Below are 24,939 nucleotides of genomic sequence, written 5' to 3'. Positions count from 1 at the left end.
CACACACACACACACACACACACACACACACACACACACATACTTACCATATAGACCCATATTTTTCGCGTAAGATTGAGCTAAGGCAACTTTGTGGCCTTCCTTGATGAACGATCTAACCGCAAAAGCATCTTTTGTAAGATCTCCTACAGGTAAAAAATATTTTAAGATAAAATAACAAATTACAAAGTGGTAAAATTCTTCAATTCAAATTCGTTTTATAATCTGACTCATAAATTTATCTGTGAAATAATTGAAGATAACTATATTAGTTAATTATTAGTAACTTTTTAAGTAATTCGTACGTACCTGAGGCAAAACCTTGATACGCCATATCAAAAAACGGAAATAGGTTTTTCTTCTTAATCAAAGCAGATAACTCGGACCATTGTTCTGGTTTGGGATCGACGCCAGTTGGATTATGAGCACAAGCATGCAGAAGGATAATCGATCTTTCGGGAATGTTCTGTCGATGGAAACATCAATTAGTAAGTATTAATAACCCAAGGATTATTGTGACATTAACGAATATAATGTAATATTAATTTGATGCAAATAATTATAAAAATTATCAATTTTTTTTATTGACTTTTTGAGGGATATTAATCATTAATATTATGAAATTATGTTCTTTCCTTAGCATATAAAGATTAATTATGTTTAGTAAGATAACAGCAAGCTTTTTGTGAGTTAGAATAATGATATTCTTCTTTTATAAGGATTTTATACTAACAGATATATCTTCCATCACTCCTTGAAAATCCAAACCACAGGTCTTCGGATCGTAATAACGATACGACTTAACCGTAAGCCCAGCGAGTCTAAATAATGGAGTATGATTTCCCCAGGAAGGAGTTGGCAGGTATATATCCTTGTTACCTGGGAAATGATGAGACAGAAATTGTGCCCCAACAAATAAAGAACCAGTGCCAGAAATTCCTTGAACTGTAGCATTCTGAAAAAATGCTTTTGTAAAGAAAAAACTATAAATAATTGTGATATAGTACTCACCAGTCCATTTGCTATAACTTCATTTCCATCTCCTAAAGCTAGATTAATACTGTGTTGGCAAAACTCAGCACTACCAGCAATTGTAGAATACTCCTTATCCATTTCTTTAATTTTTATCTTTTCTTCTGCCTGTCACCAATCAAACATAAATTATATTTTTTACAGAAAATATAATTTTTTTTTAATTGCATAAATAATTATACACACGCACACATACACACACACACACACACACACATATAATATATATTATATATATAATTATATTTACATATACAGGGTGAGCCATTTTAATCCAAATTGCTCCTAAAATACGCCAGTTACAAAAAAATGGTTACGACAAGAATTGTAAAGGACAACGGAAGTCATTTTACCGTGCTAATAATTTTGACCTTCAGATCGATTTTCAAGGTCATTCGAAGGTCAAAGTCATTTTTTTTAATTAGAACCTCTATTTTTGACACCGGATTCGAAAAGAGCAGAAAATTTTACGTTAAAAATGATGTTTAGATTTTTTTTTCTGAGTCCAAGAAGGTCAAATCAAGAACTTGGAAGATGTTAATTTAATACTTTTAGTGTTACCCGGAAACAACGACGTGGACGTAGTAAGTTCTGTTTCCTTTGGGGTGCTTGATTATCGTGAGTCCCGTTGCCTCTCACCATAACTGCAATTTATCATAATTACCCACGGAGTAACTGTTCAAAGTTGCCTCCGTCTGCTTCAAGGCACAAATTTAAACGTCGTTCAAAATTTCTCACTGTTAAAAGCAAAGTGTCTCTAGGAATGGCTGCGAAAGCTCTACGAATTCGTTCCATCATATCTTTGTTGTAGTCCGTTGAGTAAAAACAACATCTTTCAAGTATCCAACATTAACAGCTTCTAAGTTGTTTTTAATCATTTTTTATTTGACCTTCTTGGACTCAGAAAAAAAATCTAAATATCATTTTTAACATAAAATTTTCTGCTCTTTTCGAATCCGGTATCAAAAATAGAGGTTCTAATTTAAAAAAATGACTTTGATCTTCGAATGACCTTGAAAATCGATCTGAAGGTCAAAATTATTAGCACGGTAAAATGACCCCCGTTGTCCTCTACAATTCTTGTCTTAACCATTTTTTTGTAGCTGGCGTATTTTAGGAGCAATTTGGATCCGTAGATTAAAATAGCTCACCCTGTATATACAGTGTGAGGAAAAAGTATGGAAACCCTGAAAAATCTAAAAAAATATAAGTTTTACAGAAAAATGTTTCAAATAAAAGTTATAGGATTTAAAAAGGTTTATTCAATAGTCTCATCAGTTTGATCCTGGCTGGCGTCGTTAAGGTAAAGTCAAAGTCACCTTGAATTTTTAAAATGGAACACCCTATTTTTTATTACATATTTTTATAGCTTATCTCAAGAGCTTTCCAAAACACTATAATAATATACTTTTTCGTTAAAAACTTTTCGAGTAATAACACTTGAAATTTCCAGCACTTTGACATAGAATACAAAATATATCATAAAATATTCATCTTTCGATTATCTTGCCTTAATGCTTTTTTGCACAGAATAATAAGACAAATTAATTGACGTAAAAAAAACAAAAATTTTTTACATAATATAAAAAATTTTTTGTGTTTTTTTTAAGCCAATTAAGGGGAGAATTCGGTTTTTCGGATAAAAAAAATCGATTTTTTTTTTACGGAATATTTTAGTTTATCATCTCAAAAATATCTCCAGAAAATTTCATTTCAAAATTCGTAAGACTTCCGGAGTTATGAGTCGGTCTTAACTGAACCGAACGCAGATTTAAAACTTGTAACGGGCAACAGCTGCTCAGGCTTTGTTTTCAACACAAAGATCAGGATCAGGTTAGTCTAGAGACGTTAGTCTAGGAACAGTTGACTGTTGTGTTATTCGAAATCCTCAGTAGTCGTTTAACCTTCGAGTAAAATGGACGTACGCACGAAAAAAGCAATAAAACAATGGATCGCAAACATTCACGAAATACGCATGCACGTGCTAATAGAAATAAAAAAAGAAAATTTGTGGGTAATATTCACACTCGGGAAGCGGATACTTTATTTGCAAATACATCAGCTCAAAAATTATCCAGTACTCAAGACGAGGAAATTATAGTGTGTGGACTCAGGTCATGGTTATCGTATCATCGCTTTCTTGTCGGTTTTTACTATGATATCTCAGTTCGTTATTTGCAAAGAATGCAAAGAACAAGTACGTTTCGGCGAATCTAGTATTCGTGGTTTAGGTTTTAAAATAGCAGTTCAGTGCAAGTGCAACACAAAATATATAAATTCCTGCTCTTTGATAGATAATAAATCGTGAGATAAATAGGAGACTTGTTATATTCGTCATGAGACTATTGGGCGTTGGTAAAAAAGGCATAAATTTATTTATATTTATATTGGAGCAAAAACTATTTTTGATATATTGAGAAGAAAAGCAGTAGAAGAAAAAATTAAAAATTCTGAAAATGGCAAACCAATAGCAGAGATAACTTTTTGGCGATGGAACATGGAAGAAGAGAGGTTTCAGTTCATTGTTTGGAATCACGACCCTTATCGGAAAATATACAAGTAGTTGACCTCGTTATAAAATCTGCTTATTGTCATGCTTGTAAAGTATGGGAATCTAAATGCGAGACTCCGGAATATTTCATTTGGCTAGATGAACATACAGAAGAATGTACTGCAAATCATGAAGGATCAGTCGGAAAGATGGAAGTTGACGCTGTAAAAGAAATGTTTCAACGATCCTGGGAATTGTTCCAAGTGAAATACGCTTATTATATTGGTAATGGAGACTCAAAAACTTTTAAAGCTCTGTTAGATATTAATATTTACAGTGATGATTTACAAGTAAAGAAAAAAGAATGCGTAGGACACGTGGAGAAGCGAATGGATTCATGGTTGAGAAATGTAAAACCAATTCACAAACTTGGAGGAAAAAATAAATTGACAGATACATTGATAAAAAAATTGACAATTTATTACGGATTGGCAATCAGAAGACATCCAGACTCTGTTGATAATATATATATAATGCTGTGTGGGCCATATTTTATCATAAAATCTCGACAAATAAAAATCCACAACATATGTATTGTCCAATGGGGCCAGATAGTTGGTGTAAATGGCGCGTAACCGAAACTAATAACACTCTTGATAAATTCGATCATGAACCGCCACTACATGAAGATATTCAGCAAGCCATAAAGCCAATTTTCAAAGATTTATCATCAAGAGAATTGTTAGAAAGATGTTTGGGTGGTGAAATTCAAAATAATAACGAGAGTTTTAACTCTACAGTTTGGCGATTCGCGCCTAACATCTTCATTGTAGATCAAAAATAATTGAAATCGCGGTTTATTTAACAACCGAAATTTTTAATGAAGGTTTTTATGCTGTCCTTAAAACTATGACAACGATAGGAATAGTTATAGGAGAAAAAGCCAAAATATATTCCGAAGAGCGAGATCAATACCAGCTTGAAAGATCAGCGCGACGAAGCCTTGAGATAAAAACATGGTGCAAATTTCAAATTAATTGAATAGTTAGTTTCTGAAAAAAAAATTCCTAAATTTTACTATAGTTTTGGCCAAAAAAACCGAATTCTCCCCTTAATTTGTCTCATTATTCTGTGCAAAAAAGTATTAAAGCAAGATAATCGAAAGATGAATATTATACGAGATATTTTGTATTCTATGTCAAAGTGCTGGAAATTTCAAGTGTTATTACTCGAAAAGTTCTTGACGAAAAAATATATTATTATAGTGTTTTGGAAAGCTCTTGAGATAAGCTATAAGAATATGCAATAAAAAATAGGGTGTTCCATTTTAAAAATTCAAGGTGACTTTGACTTCACCTTAACGACGCCAGCCAGGGTCAAACTGATGAGACTATTGAATAAACCTTTTTAAATCCTACAACTTTTATTTGAAACATTTTTCTGTAAAACTTATATTTTTTTAGATTTTTCAGGGTTTCCATACTTTTTCCTCATCCTGTATATAGACACACAAAGAATTTTACACATCAACACACATGCGCGCGCACGTGTGTGTGTGTGTGTGTAATTTTGTAGAAAAAAAACAGTATTTGACTTTTAGACTAACCTTACGGACACTAGGAAGGACAAATGGCTTGCCATTATCATCTCTATATGCACCTGCACCCAAGTTAATTTTCTTAGAATTCTGGTCTCTCTTATATGCTTCTGTGACTCCCAGAATAGCATCTGGTGGTCCCATTTCTACTTGAGACCACCATGAGCTGTAATACATAAAATTATATCTTGTAATACATAAAATTATATCTAGTGTTCTTTAATAACTATCTTTGATTGTATAACAGAGATAAGATATATATACGATATAAGACAAACTGGGTAAAATGAATTAAAAACCATATGCGATACAAAAAAATATGTATGGGATACAAAAAGGTGTATTTAATTACAAAATAAATTTACAAATTACAATAGAATATCACAGCAGTTTTATAGCATAAAAAATCAGGCTGTTTAATAGATTACTTAAACTTCCAAATTAATTTAATTAACCAATGTATTAACGATTAAAGTATCAAGACCAAAATAACAAAAGCAACGATATTTTTAGAGAATTTGATTATAAAATCGTCATTTCGTCATAAAATCTAAGCAATTTTTTGAAGGACAAAAGGTCATAGATCCACGATGAAAATTTGCATCCACTGGAAGTTTACAATACCTTGCGGATCGTACAGCCATTGACAGAGAGTTGCAAGTATTCCTTAAATTAGCGCTCGTTGCGATCAGCCTCGTTGTATGAGCCATTTAGCAATAATTTTCTCTCGTGATCTCCTTGATTTTTTTTTGAATTTGAACGAAAGTTAACCTCGATTTAACTTCACCGAACCGGAACACTGACGTCTACGGAATCATACAACTTGACGAGTCGACGAGGGCGACTCGTTATGCGTCACATGATCATATATCGGAAAACGTTCATCAACAGCTTCCCGTTATCAGCATGATTATTACGAATCAGCACTATTGCGAATTCTTTCTTATTTTTATCACGTGTAAACATCTTAGAAACATTCTTTCCGATATGTTGGTGTTATATGATGTAACTGATGAAATTTATAACGAATTTAATCGAGTTACCTCACAATATACTCTCTTTCTGTAAAAAAGCAAGCCATCTTTTTTCTTTTTTTTTCTTAAAGATTTAAAATGCATTTTTGAAATTCTCCACATCATTTCGTCTACAACTCCGAAAATTTAACAATTAATTGACACAAAATACTGCACAATACATTTGAAAACAGTCAATTTTTACTCTTGCCAAGGTTATGTTTCCTTAAAGTCGTGTACATTAATGCCACGTTTGTGCGCTTACGCGCTATAAAGCCCATTCTACAATGATGGTAAGCGAAAAAAATAAGAAGTAAGAGTAAGAAATTGACCAATCATAATTGATTATTCTTCTCATATTCGACTATAATTGGTCAATTTCTTACTCTTACTTCCTACTTCTTATTACTTACTACCATTGTAAAATAGGCTTAAGGGCCTTCTATATGTAGTCTGTTCTTTTTAACTGCACTGCCGAACTGGTGCATTAATTAGAATGAGAAAAAAATATTGTTGTTTCATTCTAACTTATTACACCAATTTACCATACAGCTTAAAAGCATAGACCATTAGTTTCTCCGTTAGGAGCCGCCACTATTTATACCGCCAAATTGAGCTCGTAGTATGACCTATCAATGATAGGTTAAACAGATATTTATTCCAAGTAGTTATACCATTTTTCTTATCAGTGAAAAAAGAATGTTGAAAAGTCTTTTTTGCCCATATGGTTCATATATTTATATATGATTAATTATTCCTTATTAAATTTCTCTTCTTTTTCTTAGTGTTATATTACAGATCTAAAAGTAATTGATGAAACAAGTAATTCGTAACTACAAGGAGAAAGCAAGTTTGTAGAAAGCAAGTTCGCAGGATGGAAATCGACAATGTGTACGAAAATGATGAAAATGATGACGGTATTGTATTATGTGAATAAAAATATATACATTGATGTTTCATAAAATTTTGAACGTATAGATATTGTTTTATTCTTGTGTTAATATCGCATAACTTTTTCTCTTTATATTACATTAACATTTTTTTAAGTATCTACCATATTTTACATATATTGTATATATATATATATATATATATATATATATATATATATATATGTGTGTGTGTGTGTGTGTGTGTGTTTTAATTATGTACTTCCTAAAATAAGAGAAATTAAACCATTGTGTATATATACTGTATTGTAGCTAAAGACATCTGTGCAAATCTCAGGAAATCAATTCCACTATTAGGAGAATTATTCCATATACATTGCAAAGTTGGGGAAGGTGCATTTAGTTCTGTTTTTCTGGCTACTATAAAGTCTTCTAATGGAAGGAAGAAATTTGCATTGAAACACTTGATTCCCACTTGTCATCCTGAAAGAATTGAACGTGAATTGAGATGTCTGCAACAGATAGGGTATATTAGACAAAACTAGCACAAAAACTTATTTAATGTATATTAATACAAATTGACAAAATTGATAATGATTTGTTTGTTTCAGAGGTAAAGAGTATGTTGTTGGTTTAGAATTGTGCTTGAGAAATCATGGCTCAGTAGTATTTGTAATGCCATATATGAGACATGATAAATTCCCAGTAAGTTTTTAAGATTGTATTAATATTTGCATTATTTTATACTGAATAAAAATTTTGCAAAATTTTTTCATTATACTGTAATTATGATTAGGATTATGTGAGAGACATGACTGTTGAAGAAACAAAGAATTACATGAGAGCTCTACTAAGTGCTCTACGAAGAGTTCACAAATTCAATATCATCCATAGAGATGTCAAACCAAGTAATTTTCTCTATGATCGTATTAATAGAAGGTAAGTTTGTATAAGAATTAGCACACTTTTTCTTTATAACTGTGAAATAATGTTTTGTTAATTTTCCTCATATAGATATTTATTAATAGACTTTGGTCTTGCTCAACAAAGTAGTGTGGAAAATTTCAAAGCTGCGAAAGAAACTAACATAAAAAACATAGAGATAATACCAGCCATGAAACGGAAAAGATTGGACGAAGTAATATAACGCTTAGTACAAGCAAATATTATAATATTCTGGTTCTTCCTATACTTTATTCTGTAACCTGTTCTAGAATAATATGAATCTTAAGTTGAACATTACCACAAAAAGAATTGGAGATAACAAATGTATGTGTTTTGGCAAACCAAGAGTTTGTTCGTTATGCTCAACAAAACCACAGGAACAGGCACCTCGTGCGGGTACACCCGGTTTCCGCGCTCCAGAAGTTTTATTGAAACATCCCTCACAAACTTCAGGTATTGAAAGATAATATTAGTTTGATCAAGATGTGTATTCATTGCTTCGTTTCTACGCTAGAAAAGATGAAACGACTGAACATGAATTTATTTAACTTAATAATTCCACGGCATTAGTAAACTAATTTTATATCTCTAACAAGTGAAGAAGGAAAGCAAATTTTCAGCGATTGACGTTTGGGCTAGTGGTGTGATGATGCTATGTATACTGAGTAGCACGCAACCATTTTTCCGTTCCCCGGATGACTGTACAGCTTTAGCGGAAATAACGTCGATGTTTGGAACTTGTAAACTGCAGCAGTGTGCGCAAAAATTAGGTATATTAAAAGCGTCACGATTACAATGATGATTTGTCTTTATTTCAAGTCATTCATTTTTTATTACACTTATATACTTCTTAATCTTCTTTATTATATTTTTCATTTGTATTTTTTACTCAGGTAAAAAAGTTATTTTTAGCAATAATTTACCAGGCATTGACATTATGCCCCTATGTCAAAAGTTACAGAAAAGAAATAGAAGCATGACATATGATAGAGATAGTACATGCAAGAAGGTATATTTTGTTCGTGTTTTAAATTATTTATTATTTAACGAAACAATATATCGCGTAGGAGAAAGTTGAATATAATCAGACACGCAGCGCAATAATCTTGAATTTTCTTTGGTCAAAGAATATCAATAGATAGTATTAAATCGATGAAAATTGGTAGAATCCTCGTCAATAGTGATTTAATTTTGACTCATTGGAAGATACTGTGTGTAACTGAAGATAACATGACAAGGAGTACTCTTTATAAAAAGTAAAAGAAAATTACAATTAACTTTCTCCTATCGCTTCGGTGATAATTTTTATTTTGTAATATGTTGAAATTACTGGTGAAATTTTTTAAGGTATTGCCAGATATCGAATATCCCAAGGAAGCGTATCATCTTTTGACGAAACTTCTAGACCTAGACTACAAAACACGTATCACTGCAGAGCAAGCATTATCTCACCCATTTTTGAGTTCGTGATATATACAAAACACTGTAAAATATTTATAAAACTAAGTATATTTAATTCAAACTTTATATGTATATATATTTTTCACGCGCATATATATCATTAGCGTACAAATAAATACCTTAATGGTATTCCATTTTATTGTTATGCGTTTTAATTTTATGTTTGTTAAATGTTATTTATAGATAGCTCAACCCAATAATTTACAATTTCTTTGAATATGTATCACCTGTTAAATATTTTTATAAGTAGATACTTTAAACTTTGATAATTTGGCAAATTATCAAGACACAAGTCACACGAAAATATTAATCATATATTTAATCTATATAAATATATATAAATATCAATTACACAAAACTATTGTTATATAAATATATAACATTAAATATATTTAAAATTATAAAATTGCAAAGACTAAACTGTAATACATATACGTACATACATACATACGCACACATATATATATGTGTGTGTATATGATTTAAGACACTTGATTTTTAAATACACGATATTCAGACTCTATATTAAATTAATATTCAAACGTCTTATGCACATATCAATGTCCTCAATCGATATGTTCTGTGTTACTAGTGCCTTGTGACGATTCTTCCTCTTCGACGTTTTTCTTGATTAGATTCCATTCAGCAGCGGCGTCTAAAGCAGTAGTCGTCAATTCCTTGACTTTATCATTCTGCACATTTTCGTTCTTGCTCAACGCCATTAGTATCTCCATTATATCCGTATCAATGAGCTTCGCGGCGACGTCCTTCGTGCTTCTCATCATATTTAGCACTATCACGACGCCTCGATGCTGCACATCGCCGTTCGGATTAGCGAGCAAGAAGCGCAGAGATTCCGCCCAATTCGTCGAGTCGAAAATTTTCTCGCAAATTTTCTTGCTCGCCGATGTGAGCATCGCCAATGCTCCAGCCGCCGCCATACTAGTGTCCTGATCCTCGTCCTCGCAAAGTATCACGAGATATTTGACTCTGTCGTTCTCCTGCTCGAAATATTGCACGGTCTCTTCGCACATTACCAGATTGTTCATCACCTGCGTGGACGCTCGTCTCAACATGTCGTGATCCTCATACATGTAGGCCTCGATCTTCTGAAAACCGCCTTCCTTCAGTATGCGTTTCCGCACGCTATCATTGACACCGGCCAAATTGCACAGGGCCATCAGACTCTCGAAGTTTTCGAGCGCCGAGCACTCCGGGTTCAGGAGATTTACGAACGGTCGCACTACCTCCATGATCCTTTGGCCAGGAAACGCGACCTCCGGATTGATTGTGATCCCTAGACGAGCTAGGGCTTGCGAAGCTTGTTTCTTACCCTTGTCCGTGCCATCCAACGCCAACGGCAGCAGCGTTTTCGCGGCACCTTGTTGAACAATAATACCTCTCACTTCCTGTTGACTGCATATCGCATTGAAAACGCGCGCTATTAATTCCTTGCTGTTCTGGCTGTCAGTTTTAGCGAGGGTGACTAGGGCGCTAGTCACGCCAGCCTTGGCCAACGAGCACAGTCTCTTATTCACAAAATCAACATCGTCGAGCTCGTGCTCCTCAGGTATATGATGTTTCGCGAACTTCGCCAGCTCGAGCATTTCGGGTATGAGTTCTTGCTTGTCGTAAGCGTTGCACAGATTCACCAGTGTCGTGACCACGCCGTAAAGAACCGACTGATCTCCGGTCTTGGCAAGTTCGATCATTGCCTGAACGGCTTGCTGATCTTCGATTAATTTCTCTTTGACTTCGGCGTCAAAGGTGAGATACGATAGACCTTCCACAGCCCATTTCCTCATGTCTTTCTGCTTTTTGGGATTGATCAAGAATCGCCGGCAAGCCTCGGCCAATTTCTTCGTCGCTCCGTCCGCAAACGGTCTGATGGTCGCGTCCGTGCCACCGGAACTACCCAACTTGCACAATCCAACCAACGCTCGTACCCGAATCGAGTCGTCTTTGGACTGATATAATTTCTTCAATATGCTCACACCCTGATTTATAATTGCAGTGGCTTTGTCCTTCTTCGACGCAGCGGCGACAATGCACTCGCACGCGACTTTCTGCTGTAACATGTCGTCCGTCCCCGCCATAACGAGAATCATCTCTAGAATCCCTTCCTTAGCCACTATCGCGTTCCCGACGTCCAACGGACCCAGCAATAAAGTCGTTATCGAAACTACCACACGCACCTGTAAATCGATCAATCAATGATCCATGAATGTGTCTATATTAATATTAACATCATATTACGAATAACGCGAATCTCGTGATCTAAAATCACTTTGCACAATTCGAATAATCGAAAAGTTAATGTATCTCAAGTTACAGTGGCACAATGGGCGTACCTTAGACTCTATATCTGGTGTAAGCAATTTATCTTTAATAAATTCATCAATGGCGTTACTAAATTTCTCCTTGGCAGCGTCATAGTACATATTCTCATATATTCTGGCTAAACACACGCTGGTGATAGTTCGTGTAGAAGATGTAACTTCCATCGAAGATTCGTACTTGTATTCTTCCAGTTCACTGGCTACCTCCATTAATCTTTGCAGACCACGAAGCTCAATCAACCGCTCGGCCCAGTCCAATGCAGTGTAATGAATATTACGCGTAATGAGCTCTATTATCGCGTCTCTCGCCAGACCCGTTATCGTTCTGTTTGTTACGCTATACAGCAAGCATGTCAAGATCGTGTCTATCTCCTTCTTATGCTTCTCGCACAAAGTCTTGTTAGGTTTCGAATCAGGTTTATTATCCATACCGCTGTAAGCATTCAATATGGTCTGAAATCAAGGTATAAAGTAAGATTTTCGATTATAAATACAATTACGTAGATTTCGCTTGATCAAACTTGCATATTCACCTGTAAGCAATATTGCGACGCATTAACTCTCTCTTTTTGTTTACTATTCATCATTTCCAGGCACCAAGGTACACCGACATCTCTTATGATGGATTCAGTTCGACTGACGTTGTTTGCACACAATTCGGCTATAATACGGATCGCGCTACAAGTCACTTCATTGTTGTTTTCGATTTTCAGAAGTTTCGTGATCTTGGAGACACCTCCTTCATTGAAGATTTCCTCAGCACCAGCTCTTTCACGTGCAAGCACAAGTAAATTATTCATGGCGGTCTCACGTTTCTCTTTATCTATGCTCATATTAAAGGCCAGATCCAGCATTTGCGATACCTAATATACAGATATATATTAGCACTTAATTATTTTGTATATACAGAGACATTTAAAACAGATCACCTGAATAACTCGTTTGTTTTTAACAATAGAAGAAAAAGTGCCAAACAAAAGTTGCTTGGTTTTGAGGGCACATAATGTGATGTCAATAATTGTTTTGTAGGTGGAGGCGTAGAGGACAAGCAAAGATCAAATATATTTTTTTTAATGAAATGTTTTTTATTTACATTCTAATCGAGCGTTTTATGACGAATACAGTGACTTATAATTGAAGGTCAATCAAGGTTACGCAAGGCCAGTAATGGAAAATAATTGAATGGAAAATAAATTGTTTCAAGGCACTCTTCGAAAATTTTGTATCTTCTCTACTTGTTGGTATACCGCTTTTGTAATCGTTTAAGTATATACCAACAAGCAGAGAAGATACGAAATTTCAAAGAGTGCCTTGAAACAATTTATTTTCCATTCAATTATTTTCCATTACTGGCCTTGCGTAACCTTGATTGACCTTTAATTATAGGTCACTGTATTCGTCATAAAACGCTCGATCAGAATGTAAATAAAAAAAACATCATTCCATTTAAAAAAACAGATTTGACCTTTGCTTATCCTCTACACCTCCATCTACAAAACAATTATTAATATCACATTATGTGCCCCTCGAAACCAAGCAATTTTTGTTTGGCATTTTTCCTTCTATTGTTGAAAACAAACGAATTATTCAGGTGACCTGTTTTAAATGTCTCACCCTGTATATATATGATATATAACATACATACCTATATGACATACATACCTTAGCACTGATGCGTGAACTTTCTTTATAACGTTCCTGTACAATTTCATGTAAACGTGTAGCTATAGGTTGAATAGATTTGTTATTAGGATCGGATAAAATGATATATCTTGCATCCCGATATGCTTCCTCAAATTTCTCTAATGCCTCTAGTGCTTGACATCTACGAAACAATGCCTTGGGATCATTAGAGCATATTTTTAAGGCATTATCACAGTCTGCAATTACGTTCTCATATTCTTTTAACTTTAAATAAGCAGCAGCCCGATTTTTATAGTACACTGCTTTATCAGAATTGTCTTCCTTTGTTAGTTTCAGTGCATTTGTATAGCAATCTAAAGCCTCTGACCAATTGTCTTTGTTGAATTCCTCGTTACCTTTTTCCTTCCACTCTTGTGCAGTTTTATCTGCTCTTGTCATGATGTAGTATATAGTATATTCTATAATATAAAATGTTTTTTTCAAAATGAAAGAAATAGTATTAAAATCTGTTACATGAATTATTACTTATTGTTATAATAGTTTTTATATTATGATTTTATATGTTAAGCTAAATATTCAAAAATAAAATGCAAAGAAATTTTAACCCAAAATAAACTCACCTATAATTTGTTGACACAATTACTAAAAAGATTAAGTTTTTAGTGAACAATTCACTTCTTTCTCAGATCTTATCACAGACACAATTTGCAAGGAAAACCAGTATGTGCTTCAGTCTGCATTCATTCTCAAAATGAGATCAGGATTAGCAACAGTTGTGCAAGCCACCCAACCACAAATGGAATAGAACTATCTAGACGCGGTAACAGTGAAGGTTTATTTTCAGCTAAACATCTTCGAGAAAAGTGAGAACTAAAAATAGACTTAATGATACCTCTGATCATCTAGCGTTATTTCAGATGGCTCCAGAGCTTATAGTACAAATGAAAACTATTTCATCCTTGCCATGAGAAATAGTATGCAGAATAGTTATGCAGTAAATTTTGCTTACTGCAAGATACAAAAATTACAAAAGATATAAAAATTATTCACACACCCTTCTTTCTCTCTTCTTGTCAATATTAACAAATATTTATTGAAAGCACATAATTTAATTTGTGAGGAACCTCAATTGTTAGGCTTAATTACAAGATAGAAAAATCAAATTAACATATTTTTGGTTGTGAAAATGTAACACGTGGAGAGTATGCCGGGCATAAATTCTATTTATATAATTTGTATTCCTAACCTTTTATTGAGACCCATCGGTCCAACTTTAGCTGCTTTCCATAAACTTGCATTACGTACCTTTTAAAATTCGCCTGCAGCGCCCTCTTCAAATGTAACGGCAAGAATATGAACCTATAAGCAGATATAAGAAATGGCCAAGTGTCGACATCCTGCGTGGTCAAGCACAACCAATTAGCGATCTGCGATCGCTTACAACGACATCTAGTATAATTATATAAGTCAGCGCGCACTAATCAATCGCTCTCTTTTCTCTCTGTTCTCTCCGGCTCGATAAACCTAGAATAAAATATATTCAATATTGTTATGAAACTTCATTTCTTTCTCATGTACACTGATTTTACACATTTTTATCGACAAATTTACCGACAAAAAGTTGTTAAATAGCGAAACTTCTGATTTGTCAAATCCTATAAGATCAACAGTCTTTAATATTACTTCGTCGGTAAAAGTAAATGGCTGCGGGCTCTCTTCAATTATTCTATAATGTAAAATACTTTTGAAAAAACTTCGTTATTTTCATTAAAATTACAAATCATTTAACTTATGTGCAACAGAAAGTCCAATAACCTTTTAGTTTCAAGTAGCACGACACAACGATAAATCAGGCAGACGTTTTTATTTTCGAATAGTACAAATCAATTACCAAATAGAATAAATTTTTTTTTCGAGGACGGCAAATTCTCAAACAGCAAATTAGAAGAATTTCCCCACAGACGTGAATGACAATTGTATGTGTCATTCTTGGCGCAAGAGATAACAGCGAATGAAAAGCATCGTAGAAGACAGCCACCTTTGGCCATTTAGAGAAGTGCGGAGCGTGGAAGAAAGGGTAAAACGCCATTTAAAGATATGCGCTCGTCAAAGCATGATAATAACGACGTGAGAAACAAATAGGCGTGTAGACGACGGACATATAAACACCTGTTGCTGCACGAACCGCAATGGCCCACCTGTTCAAAAACCTAACCAATAGTATTTGGCATGCGTTCTATGCGTTAAAAGTTGACTCTAGCAATACAGTCACCAAGTCAAAATTAAAGGTAAACATCGAAAAATGTCGAGCTACAAGTGACAATCTGTTAGCCGTATTTGACGTTTAATTTTATTTGTCTTACTTTATGTCTATTATTTTCACATACCTTAGCTTAATTTATCTTAAATAATCTAATTTAAATGTTATAGAGAGCTTACTTTTTATATTTGCTTATCTATAGGTTCTGACAGCTAATATTGGTACATTAATGGACTTGTATGGTGTGGAGAAAGGCTTGGAGCATTATCGAAGCACTCAAAATCTAACATTTGATCAGTATACCTATTATTTGCAGAAAGAAGTAAGGCACTGTGAGACTAAAAATCAGTGAGTTATTTGGACAAAGCTGAACAAGTGCTAATGTTGTTTCTTCAGAGAGAAATGCGTAGAATATACCTTTTTTCTTCTGCTAAGAGCATTTGTTTCAGTTAGTCCAATTTTATGAATTTTATAATATATATTGTTAACTTGGGATTGTGTTGACTGACTTAGGTATTCTCTTCTATCACTGATGCTACTTCCATACATACACTGAGAGCACTGGAAGAAGGAATAGATGAGATCTGCTGGCTGATATGTAAGAAAATGTATTTGGAAAGGTCCCATCCAGTTTTCAAGGATCACAGTGTCTATCAGTTATTCAGAATTTATTGTCTACTTGCTGAAACTGAGCCTGATGCAACGGATGCTTATCTGGTTTACTATTATCTTTTTTTTTTTATAAACATATCTCACACTATTCAGCGTCTAATATGTTATTTTTTTAACCTAGGTAACAATGCATGGCGACGAAGTGGCGCGAATTGCTTCTCATCTTGTGATGTCCTTGGGTTTGCAATGGGATGCTGCAGATTTCTCAGCTCTGTCAGCAGCTATTAGGATGTTCAGGTAACTTTTTATTCATTTAGTTAAAGATAGAATCGCACATCACTTATGAAAAATATATTCCCAAGGTTCCCTACATTCTTAGCAGTCCTTGAATCCAAATGCAGTGCTGGCAACACCTTGGATAATGTCGCATTGACAGAGGCAATCGATGATCTCTATCAAATATATGTGGAAAACGTAGTGAAGAAGGTAAATCAAAACTTTAAATTTTATATAATAAAAATTACGAATCACGAATTAAATAGAAATTATATTAATAGATTAGAAATTATATTAATAGGGGTACTTGATGAAGAAAGGCTTTCTATTACCAACGCTGCGGTATTTTTGGTTCGTACTGCGTCCTGGCGAATTGGCATATTATAAGGATTCTCAACAGAAAGACCCATCTGGCTTAATAGTGCTGAACGCTAATTGCTGGGCAGATGCTTTGAATAATAGTGGCAAGCCTGATAGAAGATTCGTGCTTAGCACTCCCGAGCACAGATGCATTGAACTAATGGCAGAAGATCACAAGGGTAGGCTGCAGTGGCTCGCGGCTTTGCAAACTGCTATTCAGCATTCGGGCGAAAAGATAGGTTACCAGAGAAGTTTGGCCAATCAAAGGAGATCCTTACGACAGGTACAATTAATGATGAATAAAGATCTAGTTAAATATATCATTATTATGAATATACTAATGTACATTCTTATGTATTTGTATCAGGCAACTAAGCAAGAGAAAGAGGAGACCAAGCTGGAACTCCAACATGAAAGACAAGCTAGAGTTGCTGCTGAAATACAGGCTCGGAAACTGGAAGCTTTGTCGAAAGAGGAATGTGCTAAGGTACAACAGTTGGAGGATGTGAAGCATAAACTGGAGTTGCTATTGCAAGAGGAGAAACAAGCTTTACGTGACGAGGAGATAGGTGAGTGTATTCAATTTCATCATGCTACATCGTTACCAGAGATCATACGATTTAAATATATTACACATATCACAGTACGAAGTCTGCAAGCGAGAGTTTTACGTGAGGAATGGGACAAAAGGGAACAACTAGAGAAGCTGCAGGAAGAGCAACAAAAACTATTGGAGATGGAGAAAATGAAGAGACTAGAGTTTGAGCGAATGCAACAGGAGAATGAGCGACAGTTGCAAGGTAAGAGCTCTAAAATGCATACTTCTTATCTAGGTGTGAATTTTATATCTTTTAGAATTTTATTTTTCATTTTTTTATTTTCATATTTTTCTCCTGGTATCTATCTTCATTCTATCTTCTTATTTCAATCTTTAGACGCCAGTTTGCGACTGCAGCAACTGGAGGCAGAGAGACAACACTTGGACACTGAATTGCGCGCCGCGTGTGAGAAGGTGAAACGCGCCGAGGAGGCTCAGCTTCTGCTGGAAGCTCAAATTGTAGCGCGACCGCTGAGAGGAGGTGACAAAATCAGACGCACTCAGAGCTTCATACCAACAACGAAGGAGAGACCGCTTTTAGAAAAACTTGAAAACAGCAGACCCATTACGTTGCAGAAGAATCTCTGATATATATGGGCGCGCTCATCAAAAAGTTGAAGAAGAGAACGCATTTATCGTCCAAGTTGCATTTAAGCTTTCCACCAAATACAACGATACAAAGAGTCTGATAAAAACGTTGAGGCAACTCTACTTTAGCTCCATGAAAAACACAGGAGATTTTCTACACGCGAGCTTAGATCAGGGTACGAATTCGATAGTTCCTTATTCCCCGACATCATCTACTTGCCTCGACTGCGATTTTAGCCAAAAAATATCGGTATTGCATAGTATTAGTATTACGTGTATACAAACATATCGTTTATGCGAATCTCTTCATTATTGATCGTCCAAAAACGTGATGCAACGTTTGCAGATGTTATAAATGCAAAATACATTTCCACACTTCTAATATAGATACAATTCATACAATGTATATTAGATAGTGTAGATAAATTTTATTCTCGATCATTTTTGCTGAATATTTTTTTTGTGTCTCAATATAAGCTACAATCTGTCACAGCAGGACATTCAGCAACTATTTTGTAGATTTATTACAAAGTCATGCGTTGGATATGTTCAATGACACATCCACTATCGTTCACTTTCTAGTAATAGAGAGTTTGTTTAGATTATCTAAAAAGATAATATTTAACGCAAATTTAATTCTAATTCCGTTGACATACGTATACATAAAACTGCGAAAACTTTTCTAATGTACACACACGGTATAGAATATTTTTTATTATATCTTACAAAACAGACTAAAAATTTCCGAATAAAAGAAAAATTTCCTAATATTTTACCTGATTCGAATTAGATTCGAGTCGGATAAAATTTTATATAGTATTTTTATATAAGTGACATAAAATACAGTTTTTACTAATTATAAGTAGAGCTCGATCGTTATTGATCAAACATCTACTGCACATGGCTGACCACGGCAGTCCCAGTGTGTTGTTATCCTTGAGAAGAAATTGTATCTTGTTATGAATAAACGATTTGGATATTAATTTATAAAAAATACGAGTGTAAGAGATCATTCGTTTGTCACAAGATGCCAAAGAAAAAGGGAAAAGGAAGTAAGCTGGCTCGCATGAGCGACGAGGAACGTGCTCGTTACTTGCAGCATCGAGCAGAATTGGAATTAGAGGCCAAACGACGCAAACAGCAGCTGATTGCAGCTTTTACAAAGGTACTAAGTGTATAGTTAAAACATGATCTGAATGCGATTCTGTAAATGGTAAATTCTTTCGCACACAGAATAAGTTAAAACGTGAAGAAGCATTCTCGCGATTAAATACTGCGAAAATCAACGAACAATGGAGATTTATTCTACGACGAATCAAGTGCAAGGAGCTTCGCGAAGACATGGAGTATATGTGGAAAAATTTCGATCGCATGATGAAAACAAAGGATTCTATAATACAACGTTTATATAACGAGTTAGATGCGGCAGATTTGGATCACAGAAGGCTACAAGAGGCTCATATTCAAATAATAGATCTCATATTCGGTAGTTCTCATACATCTAGCGTAATATCGTCTAAATTTGTGCATAAAACAGTCGAATATTTTAATTCCTGATCGAAAATTCTAATTCCAAGTTCCAAATAGAATTTTGAACATTATGCTAATTTTCATTTTTGTAAAATTTACTTATTAATATCACATATAGGAAAGTACAAGCAAATATGTACTCGATTACATGGGTCCTTCGTACATGAACGTGATCATATCGCTTCAAACGAGGTGGAAGAATTGAATCGAATTCGAAAGAATCTAGAACAACGTTGCGAACAAGTGCAAAGTATAATCTTTAAGCAAGATAAACAGATAGAACACACACTAACGCAAACGAAAATTCAAAATGCCATTAACACATATAGTGTTGTATATCTGGTATGGGCATATATTTCATTATTTTGCAACAAAATAACATATTTCATTATTATTTTGTAACAAATTAATTTTTCCATCCGAAAATATTTTTTATTTCAGAAGGAAGACTCCGTATCGCATTTAATGCAATACACTTCTAATGAGATTGAGAAATTGTGGCGACAGCTTAATGAGACGATAACCGAGTACGAAAGAAGCACAAGAGACAAAAGAAAACAGTATGAGTACTTGAAGGAACAAGACGATGCTTATCATGCCGATGTGGCGCAATATCCGAAATTACACACACAATTGCAGAACGTGATTAAAAATCTAAAACAGGACATGCAAGCATTAGCACAGAAACGCGAACAGACTATAACGGAACTTAAGGATCACATTGTGCAGATGGGGAAGAGACTTCAGAGCTTGAGGCAGGAATTCTCGATGGTACGAATGCTGGACGCTACACAATTGAAAAAATTAACCATTATCAGCGCCAGTGTTCTGAAAGTAAGAGAGACCATCTCTTTCAAGTTTTATATGAAAGATAATTATTTTCAAAAATTATCCAACTCTGATTCATTATTGTTATACTAAATTGAAAATTTAGAGAGCTTAAATATTATAGTTTGAAAGATATGCATTTTTTAAGATATTTGATTTGCAGGAGTTGCAGAGAATTTCAGAGAAAGGCACGATGCTGCTTTCGTTGTTAAAAATGTGTTCGAACTTAGAGCCATTTTCGCTAACTGTTCAAAAATACACTCTACGCGATACAGGATCCAGGATAGCTTTTACTAGCTGCGTAAGTATCATGTAAGAAATGAGTGTTGAAAAGTTGCTATACGAAATCGCTTTCATAGATGTCGGAGCCGTTTGACAAGTTGGAGAAATTTTGGGAACAGTATAATTACATTAAAGCCGACAATATTTTTATGAAGAAAGAGTGTGACAAGCTGTCGTTCGAAAACAAACAGTTGAGAAACACATTGCGTACATATCTCATAACAGTTTCCAGAACTCCGGCTGCACGGCCATTTACTTCTGTTGTCGTATGAAAGTATAGTACTTATATTTCTACTATATCCAAAAAGAAATTCAATATTCTTTGATAATTGAAAGTTAATGAAAAAATATACGTAATTAGACACTTAAAGTAAGACTATTTTTATCATTTCTCTTATAATTAATAGTCCAATTTTCTACGTACGAGACACTGGAGAATCAAGGAGCAGATATTGTGAGAAATAATTTATTATCTAACGGTGAGTAAATATGCCTCCTCCCAGCGGCAAGTATTTGTATGGTCGAGCGCGAGTCCTTCCTCTCACAGGATGGAAGAATATTTTCTCTTTCGGTGCCATGCTCTCCGTCTCTAAGTAGATGTCGAAACATGCTCTCAGGCGCTGTATCTGCGCAATTAATGTCGGTGATTTCTTCCACATCACATTGACTTCTCTCTCAATGTCTCTGACGATATCAGCCGATGCCGGAACCATAGGGCTGATACTGACGCTGAATACCGGCGCTATTTTCGGATAATCTGGTTTGATAGCGATTCTCGCCACGAGCTCACCTGAAAGATCATTTTGAATGCACGGCACATTCTAGATTTCGTTACTGTGTTGTTTCACTTTTAATATTAAAAATAATCTTACTGCTTCCACGTCGGAGTACAGCCTCGTAGAAAATATCTATAGACGACAGTAGTTCCCGTTGACAGAAAGTCGACGAAGAGACGTAATTCGAGTAACTCTTCCAAGTCATGGTCGTGAATCGATGCAGTGACGTAGAGATCTTCTGCGGCATCGGATCCGTCGTGCTGACGAGGATTGGTAGATTGCCGGACTCGAGGTGTCGTATTTCTTTACACAAGTCCAATCTCGCTTTTACGCGCCGCTTGATTTCTTTCAAGACACTCTCGACGCAATCTTGACTCAATTCTTGACTTGTGAGCTATATGTCAACAATAAAATGAAATTTTAGCTAAACAATGATCTAACTGCGTCTATTGATTAACAAATCGTATTTTAAATAATGCACGACATGTATACCTTTTGTTCACGCGCATCAGGTGAGACGAAAGTCAGACCAGCCATTCTCTGTGCCCATCTATAGGGAATACCTAATCCCAACGATGAGAATGGACCCAAATTATGTCGCGACAGTTGATAATGATTGGCAGGATTTGGACTCTCTAATCCCAAGTCCCGTGGATACAACTCTCGAAGAATCGATTCTGATACTAACATGTCCCTGTTGATTAAAAGCAACTTGAAGGATTACCGGATAAAGTGAGTATGTTAAAATGCTGTGTGGCCATTGTATGTACATACTAGTATTTAAATAATCAAATTTTACACACCCATAGGATGTAGATTATAGAGAGAAAGGATTAGGAAATGTGTAATGGTAAATTTGAGTAGTAATAAATGATAAATGAAATAGATTAAGATAGAAGAAGATCACGAGGTAACGTGTATGATATAGGGATAAGTTTAGGAATAAAAAAGCATTATAATAGGATGAAGTTTGAGTAAAATTTGTGATATTAGAATAAGAATATTAGTTGTATAAAAACGATAGTAGAGGTATGAAAGGATGAGTGTGGATAAGAAAATTTTTTACAAATCCCTTCCTCAAGTCCCTTCTTAGCTATGTAACTGAAGTAATAAATATATATATACGTACCCAGCACTAATACTTCCTAATTCTTCCGTTTCAAGATTCGACTCTACAGTAACTACTTTTAAATAAATCATGTAATAAAAATGCAGAGTCAATCTCGTTTCACCTGAAAAGTTAATATTTAAATATAGCTTAAAAATTAATATTTCAAAAGTTATTAAATCAGCTTAGCAAATCTGTTAATTTTGAATTTGCAGCACATTTTACAATTCAATCTCAAATCGAATATGGTTTAAGTATTTTTATTTCTTGTAAACTATCTGTAACTTACTTTTCAAAGCGATCACAATTTTCACACGCAACGGGTGTCGCTGCAACAATTTAGATCTCTTTTCTTCTTGCCTGGCTTCGCGAGATAACCTGTGATGTCTTTTCTTGTGTACCGGCGTTTCCTCCACGATATTTTCCGATTGATTCTCAGTGTCTGAATCGGATTCTTGTAAACCATCCTGACCGTTCGCACGTTTCGCTTCGTCCTCATCACCTTCTACTTTGACTAGCAGTGCACTATCTACAAAAATATGAATAGCTGAGATTTTAGTTCATAAGATAATTACATATGCACACATGTATTTAAACATATGTACGCGGGTGTTTATTATATTTTTAGAAAAAATATAATACATAATTATTTGATATAAGCATATTTGAATAAATATTTAATTATATTATGTAATTATGATTTATATATTACTATAAATTAACTACATTAATATATAAATATTTAGTATTTATTTTAATCATACCATAAGCATCTCTATAAGCGGATGCCTTCGCATACAGGACATAAAGTGGCGATGCGAGTAATGATGCCTTTTGGTGCTCTTGTCGGATTTTATCGAGTGGCAATCCAAGGCTCTCTTGCAATGGTTTGCTTGCCTATAAGAAAATGTGAATTAAATCTCCTAATTATAGAAACGCTCGACAAAAGGATTTTCGAAAAATAATAGATTGCTACCTCCAGTATTGAACGTAGCTGTGGTGCGAGATTATCCAAACGTGTTTGTTTTGTATCAATACTGGCTGCTACTGCTTTTTTACTTTCTGTCAGTTCGTCGCACAATGCTGCCAATTGCTTTCTTTGTGTCAATTCCCATTCCAAACGTGCTAATCTTAATTGATGTGGATTATTTCTGGTTATTTCCTGAAATACACATGTTATATAAACACTTACTGAAATAATTGCTTATCCAAATCATATTTTGTATAAACTACATATAAAAAATACATACAGGCCGCGAAACACTTTCAGGAGCCTCTTTGTAAAATTCTTCCTCTGAAACAAGTGCTATCAACTCGTCCTTAGATCTGTATATTAAACAAATAATTATGAATTCAATCCAATTTACTTAAATATATCAACAGGCTTTATAACTTTATACTATATAATATATAGACTTTATAACTAGTTCCATAAAAAAATAAGACTTACTTGAATTGAAGACACTTGATAACCTCTTTTTTCAAATGCATTACTTCATATAGTAAATTCTGTAAATGCAAATGTCTACTATCTACACTGCTTTTAGCTGTCACAAGGGAATCACGTGCAAATTTTGTACGAAATTTTTCCATGCGATTTAGTTTCTTTAATTCTATAAAATGTAAAGATGTCTGGATTTGTAGTTCACGAATTTCATCTTTTACCTGAAATATTAATTTATTTTTATTTATAGTAAACTTAAAGTTTGAGTAGTAATTTATAATTAACTTTATTACTAACGTTTGGGTCTCCACTGGATTTTAATTTAGCTATTTTGCTCATTGCAGTTCGAATATTATCGCAAGTTGCCAAAAAGGACTCAGAGTCATCTTCAGGTAGTCTTTCAATAGCTTCCTTCTCTTCATAACTAATTATTGTCTAAAGTAAGATTAGTAAATTATATGCAATCATCTTATAAAAACAGTATGATTTCACTGTTTAATTTTAAATATAATTGATGGTAAGTGCAAGAAAAAAAGTTTTACTTAATTATCTAAACAAAAAATTGTTAATAAACAAATCGTAACATAGCTTTCAGCTTTTACCTTATACATATCTCCATCTTTCACTGTCGTTCCACCGCTTCCACTCACAGATTTCTTCCTTTTCTTCGTACTATCCGTTTCATTTTCTTTGCCCATTTTGTTGATTTCACGTATTAAGTAATATTTTCACTAATCAAATTCTAAAATATGTACTTCCATTCACAATATATCACGAAGATCACCCAAAGAAAGAGGTTATATCCATCCATCTTTATTTAGCCCCGGATATCTTCGATCGCCATCTAGAGAACATCAGAGAAAGC

The 24,939-nt window shown here is 34.3% G+C and overlaps 6 protein-coding genes across 9 annotated transcripts in view; 3 read left to right on the top strand and 3 right to left on the bottom strand.

Annotated features, from left to right (window-relative positions):
• The window catches only part of LOC116846202 (aspartate aminotransferase, mitochondrial), an 8,207-nt gene extending 1,848 nt beyond the window's left edge, over positions 1-6,359 (bottom strand). Inside the window, exons 1-6 of the mRNA XM_032819740.1 lie at positions 5,745-6,359; positions 5,130-5,286; positions 1,012-1,140; positions 734-955; positions 310-466; positions 48-146 (exon numbers count right to left, since the gene is read on the bottom strand). Coding sequence (XP_032675631.1) covers positions 48-146; positions 310-466; positions 734-955; positions 1,012-1,140; positions 5,130-5,286; positions 5,745-5,830 — 850 coding nt within the window. The 5' untranslated portion in view covers positions 5,831-6,359. The remainder of the gene's footprint in view (positions 1-47; positions 147-309; positions 467-733; positions 956-1,011; positions 1,141-5,129; positions 5,287-5,744) is intronic.
• A 216-nt stretch (positions 6,360-6,575) lies between these two features.
• LOC116846203 (cell division cycle 7-related protein kinase) lies at positions 6,576-9,568 on the top strand. Of its 4 annotated transcripts, XM_032819742.1 has the most exons (10): positions 6,578-6,797; positions 6,919-7,050; positions 7,336-7,549; positions 7,635-7,728; positions 7,820-7,962; positions 8,038-8,161; positions 8,238-8,421; positions 8,565-8,738; positions 8,862-8,977; positions 9,316-9,466. In XM_032819742.1, exons 2-10 carry the CDS (start codon positions 7,008-7,010, stop codon positions 9,436-9,438), a joined length of 1,215 nt encoding a protein of 404 aa, XP_032675633.1. In that variant the 5' UTR covers positions 6,578-6,797; positions 6,919-7,007; the 3' UTR covers positions 9,439-9,466. The 4 variants fall into 4 exon arrangements, with proteins under 4 accessions (XP_032675634.1, XP_032675633.1, XP_032675632.1 ...); XM_032819741.1 differs by having other exon boundaries at positions 6,578-7,050; positions 9,316-9,568; XM_032819744.1 differs by having other exon boundaries at positions 6,579-7,050; positions 8,589-8,738.
• Positions 9,289-14,730, bottom strand: LOC116846199 (protein unc-45 homolog B). Its single transcript, XM_032819736.1, has 7 exons — positions 14,659-14,730; positions 14,305-14,420; positions 14,033-14,223; positions 13,431-13,870; positions 12,302-12,631; positions 11,781-12,221; positions 9,289-11,624 (listed from the first exon to the last, which is right to left on the bottom strand). The coding sequence occupies exons 4-7, from the start codon at positions 13,848-13,850 to the stop codon at positions 9,996-9,998; spliced, it is 2,820 nt and encodes a 939-aa protein (XP_032675627.1). The 5' UTR covers positions 13,851-13,870; positions 14,033-14,223; positions 14,305-14,420; positions 14,659-14,730; the 3' UTR covers positions 9,289-9,995.
• Positions 14,731-14,910: 180 nt separating this feature from the next.
• On the top strand, positions 14,911-19,100 carry LOC116846201 (differentially expressed in FDCP 6-like). The gene is made up of 9 exons (XM_032819738.1): positions 14,911-15,700; positions 15,875-15,994; positions 16,186-16,389; positions 16,466-16,581; positions 16,647-16,770; positions 16,862-17,203; positions 17,288-17,489; positions 17,565-17,720; positions 17,856-19,100. Exons 1-9 carry the CDS (start codon positions 15,602-15,604, stop codon positions 18,104-18,106), a joined length of 1,614 nt encoding a protein of 537 aa, XP_032675629.1. The 5' UTR covers positions 14,911-15,601; the 3' UTR covers positions 18,107-19,100.
• Position 19,101: 1 nt separating this feature from the next.
• On the top strand, positions 19,102-21,051 carry LOC116846204 (dynein regulatory complex subunit 2). The gene is made up of 6 exons (XM_032819745.1): positions 19,102-19,271; positions 19,340-19,592; positions 19,755-19,978; positions 20,078-20,470; positions 20,628-20,765; positions 20,824-21,051. The coding sequence occupies exons 1-6, from the start codon at positions 19,134-19,136 to the stop codon at positions 21,016-21,018; spliced, it is 1,341 nt and encodes a 446-aa protein (XP_032675636.1). The 5' UTR covers positions 19,102-19,133; the 3' UTR covers positions 21,019-21,051.
• On the bottom strand, positions 19,495-24,939 carry LOC116846200 (THO complex subunit 5 homolog). Its single transcript, XM_032819737.1, has 11 exons — positions 24,677-24,939; positions 24,372-24,509; positions 24,081-24,295; positions 23,881-23,956; positions 23,607-23,792; positions 23,395-23,527; positions 22,920-23,159; positions 22,652-22,754; positions 22,015-22,216; positions 21,619-21,916; positions 19,495-21,536 (listed from the first exon to the last, which is right to left on the bottom strand). Exons 1-11 carry the CDS (start codon positions 24,770-24,772, stop codon positions 21,220-21,222), a joined length of 2,004 nt encoding a protein of 667 aa, XP_032675628.1. The 5' UTR covers positions 24,773-24,939; the 3' UTR covers positions 19,495-21,219.

Source organism: Odontomachus brunneus, unplaced genomic scaffold (genome assembly GCF_010583005.1).
Source record: "Odontomachus brunneus isolate Ranch 3 - 2012 unplaced genomic scaffold, Obru_v1 Obru_scaffold_062, whole genome shotgun sequence".
NCBI lineage: Eukaryota > Metazoa > Arthropoda > Insecta > Hymenoptera > Formicidae > Odontomachus > Odontomachus brunneus.
This window is presented reverse-complemented; position numbering and strand designations above follow the sequence as displayed.

What these genes read in the sequence shown, in the direction of transcription:
- LOC116846201 (XM_032819738.1), top strand. Translation starts at nt 15,602, where the DNA reads ATGGCCCACCTGTTCAAAAACCTAACCAATAGTATTTGGCATGCGTTC. An exon ending in CCTATTATTTGCAGAAAGAA is followed by an intron (nt 15,995 to 16,185) that starts GTAAGGCACTGT and finishes TGACTGACTTAG; the next exon opens with GTATTCTCTTCTATCACTGA. An exon ending in GCAGCTATTAGGATGTTCAG is followed by an intron (nt 16,582 to 16,646) that starts GTAACTTTTTAT and finishes TATATTCCCAAG; the next exon opens with GTTCCCTACATTCTTAGCAG.
- LOC116846200 (XM_032819737.1), bottom strand. Translation starts at nt 24,772, where the DNA reads ATGGGCAAAGAAAATGAAACGGATAGTACGAAGAAAAGGAAGAAATCT. An exon ending in AGCTACGTTCAATACTGGAG is followed by an intron (nt 23,528 to 23,606) that starts GTAGCAATCTAT and finishes ATTTTCTTATAG; the next exon opens with GCAAGCAAACCATTGCAAGA. An exon ending in TGTACTCCGACGTGGAAGCA is followed by an intron (nt 21,537 to 21,618) that starts GTAAGATTATTT and finishes ATGATCTTTCAG; the next exon opens with GTGAGCTCGTGGCGAGAATC.
- LOC116846203 (XM_032819741.1), top strand. Translation starts at nt 7,008, where the DNA reads ATGGAAATCGACAATGTGTACGAAAATGATGAAAATGATGACG. An exon ending in AAATGATGAAAATGATGACG is followed by an intron (nt 7,051 to 7,335) that starts GTATTGTATTAT and finishes ACTGTATTGTAG; the next exon opens with CTAAAGACATCTGTGCAAAT. An exon ending in TATGATCGTATTAATAGAAG is followed by an intron (nt 7,963 to 8,037) that starts GTAAGTTTGTAT and finishes TTCCTCATATAG; the next exon opens with ATATTTATTAATAGACTTTG.
- LOC116846204 (XM_032819745.1), top strand. Translation starts at nt 19,134, where the DNA reads ATGCCAAAGAAAAAGGGAAAAGGAAGTAAGCTGGCTCGCATGAGCGAC. An exon ending in AATAATAGATCTCATATTCG is followed by an intron (nt 19,593 to 19,754) that starts GTAGTTCTCATA and finishes TATCACATATAG; the next exon opens with GAAAGTACAAGCAAATATGT. An exon ending in GGATAGCTTTTACTAGCTGC is followed by an intron (nt 20,766 to 20,823) that starts GTAAGTATCATG and finishes TCGCTTTCATAG; the next exon opens with ATGTCGGAGCCGTTTGACAA.
- LOC116846199 (XM_032819736.1), bottom strand. Translation starts at nt 13,850, where the DNA reads ATGACAAGAGCAGATAAAACTGCACAAGAGTGGAAGGAAAAAGGTAAC. An exon ending in GTTCACGCATCAGTGCTAAG is followed by an intron (nt 12,632 to 13,430) that starts GTATGTATGTCA and finishes TCTGTATATTAG; the next exon opens with GTATCGCAAATGCTGGATCT. An exon ending in CGTCGCAATATTGCTTACAG is followed by an intron (nt 12,222 to 12,301) that starts GTGAATATGCAA and finishes CCTTGATTTCAG; the next exon opens with ACCATATTGAATGCTTACAG.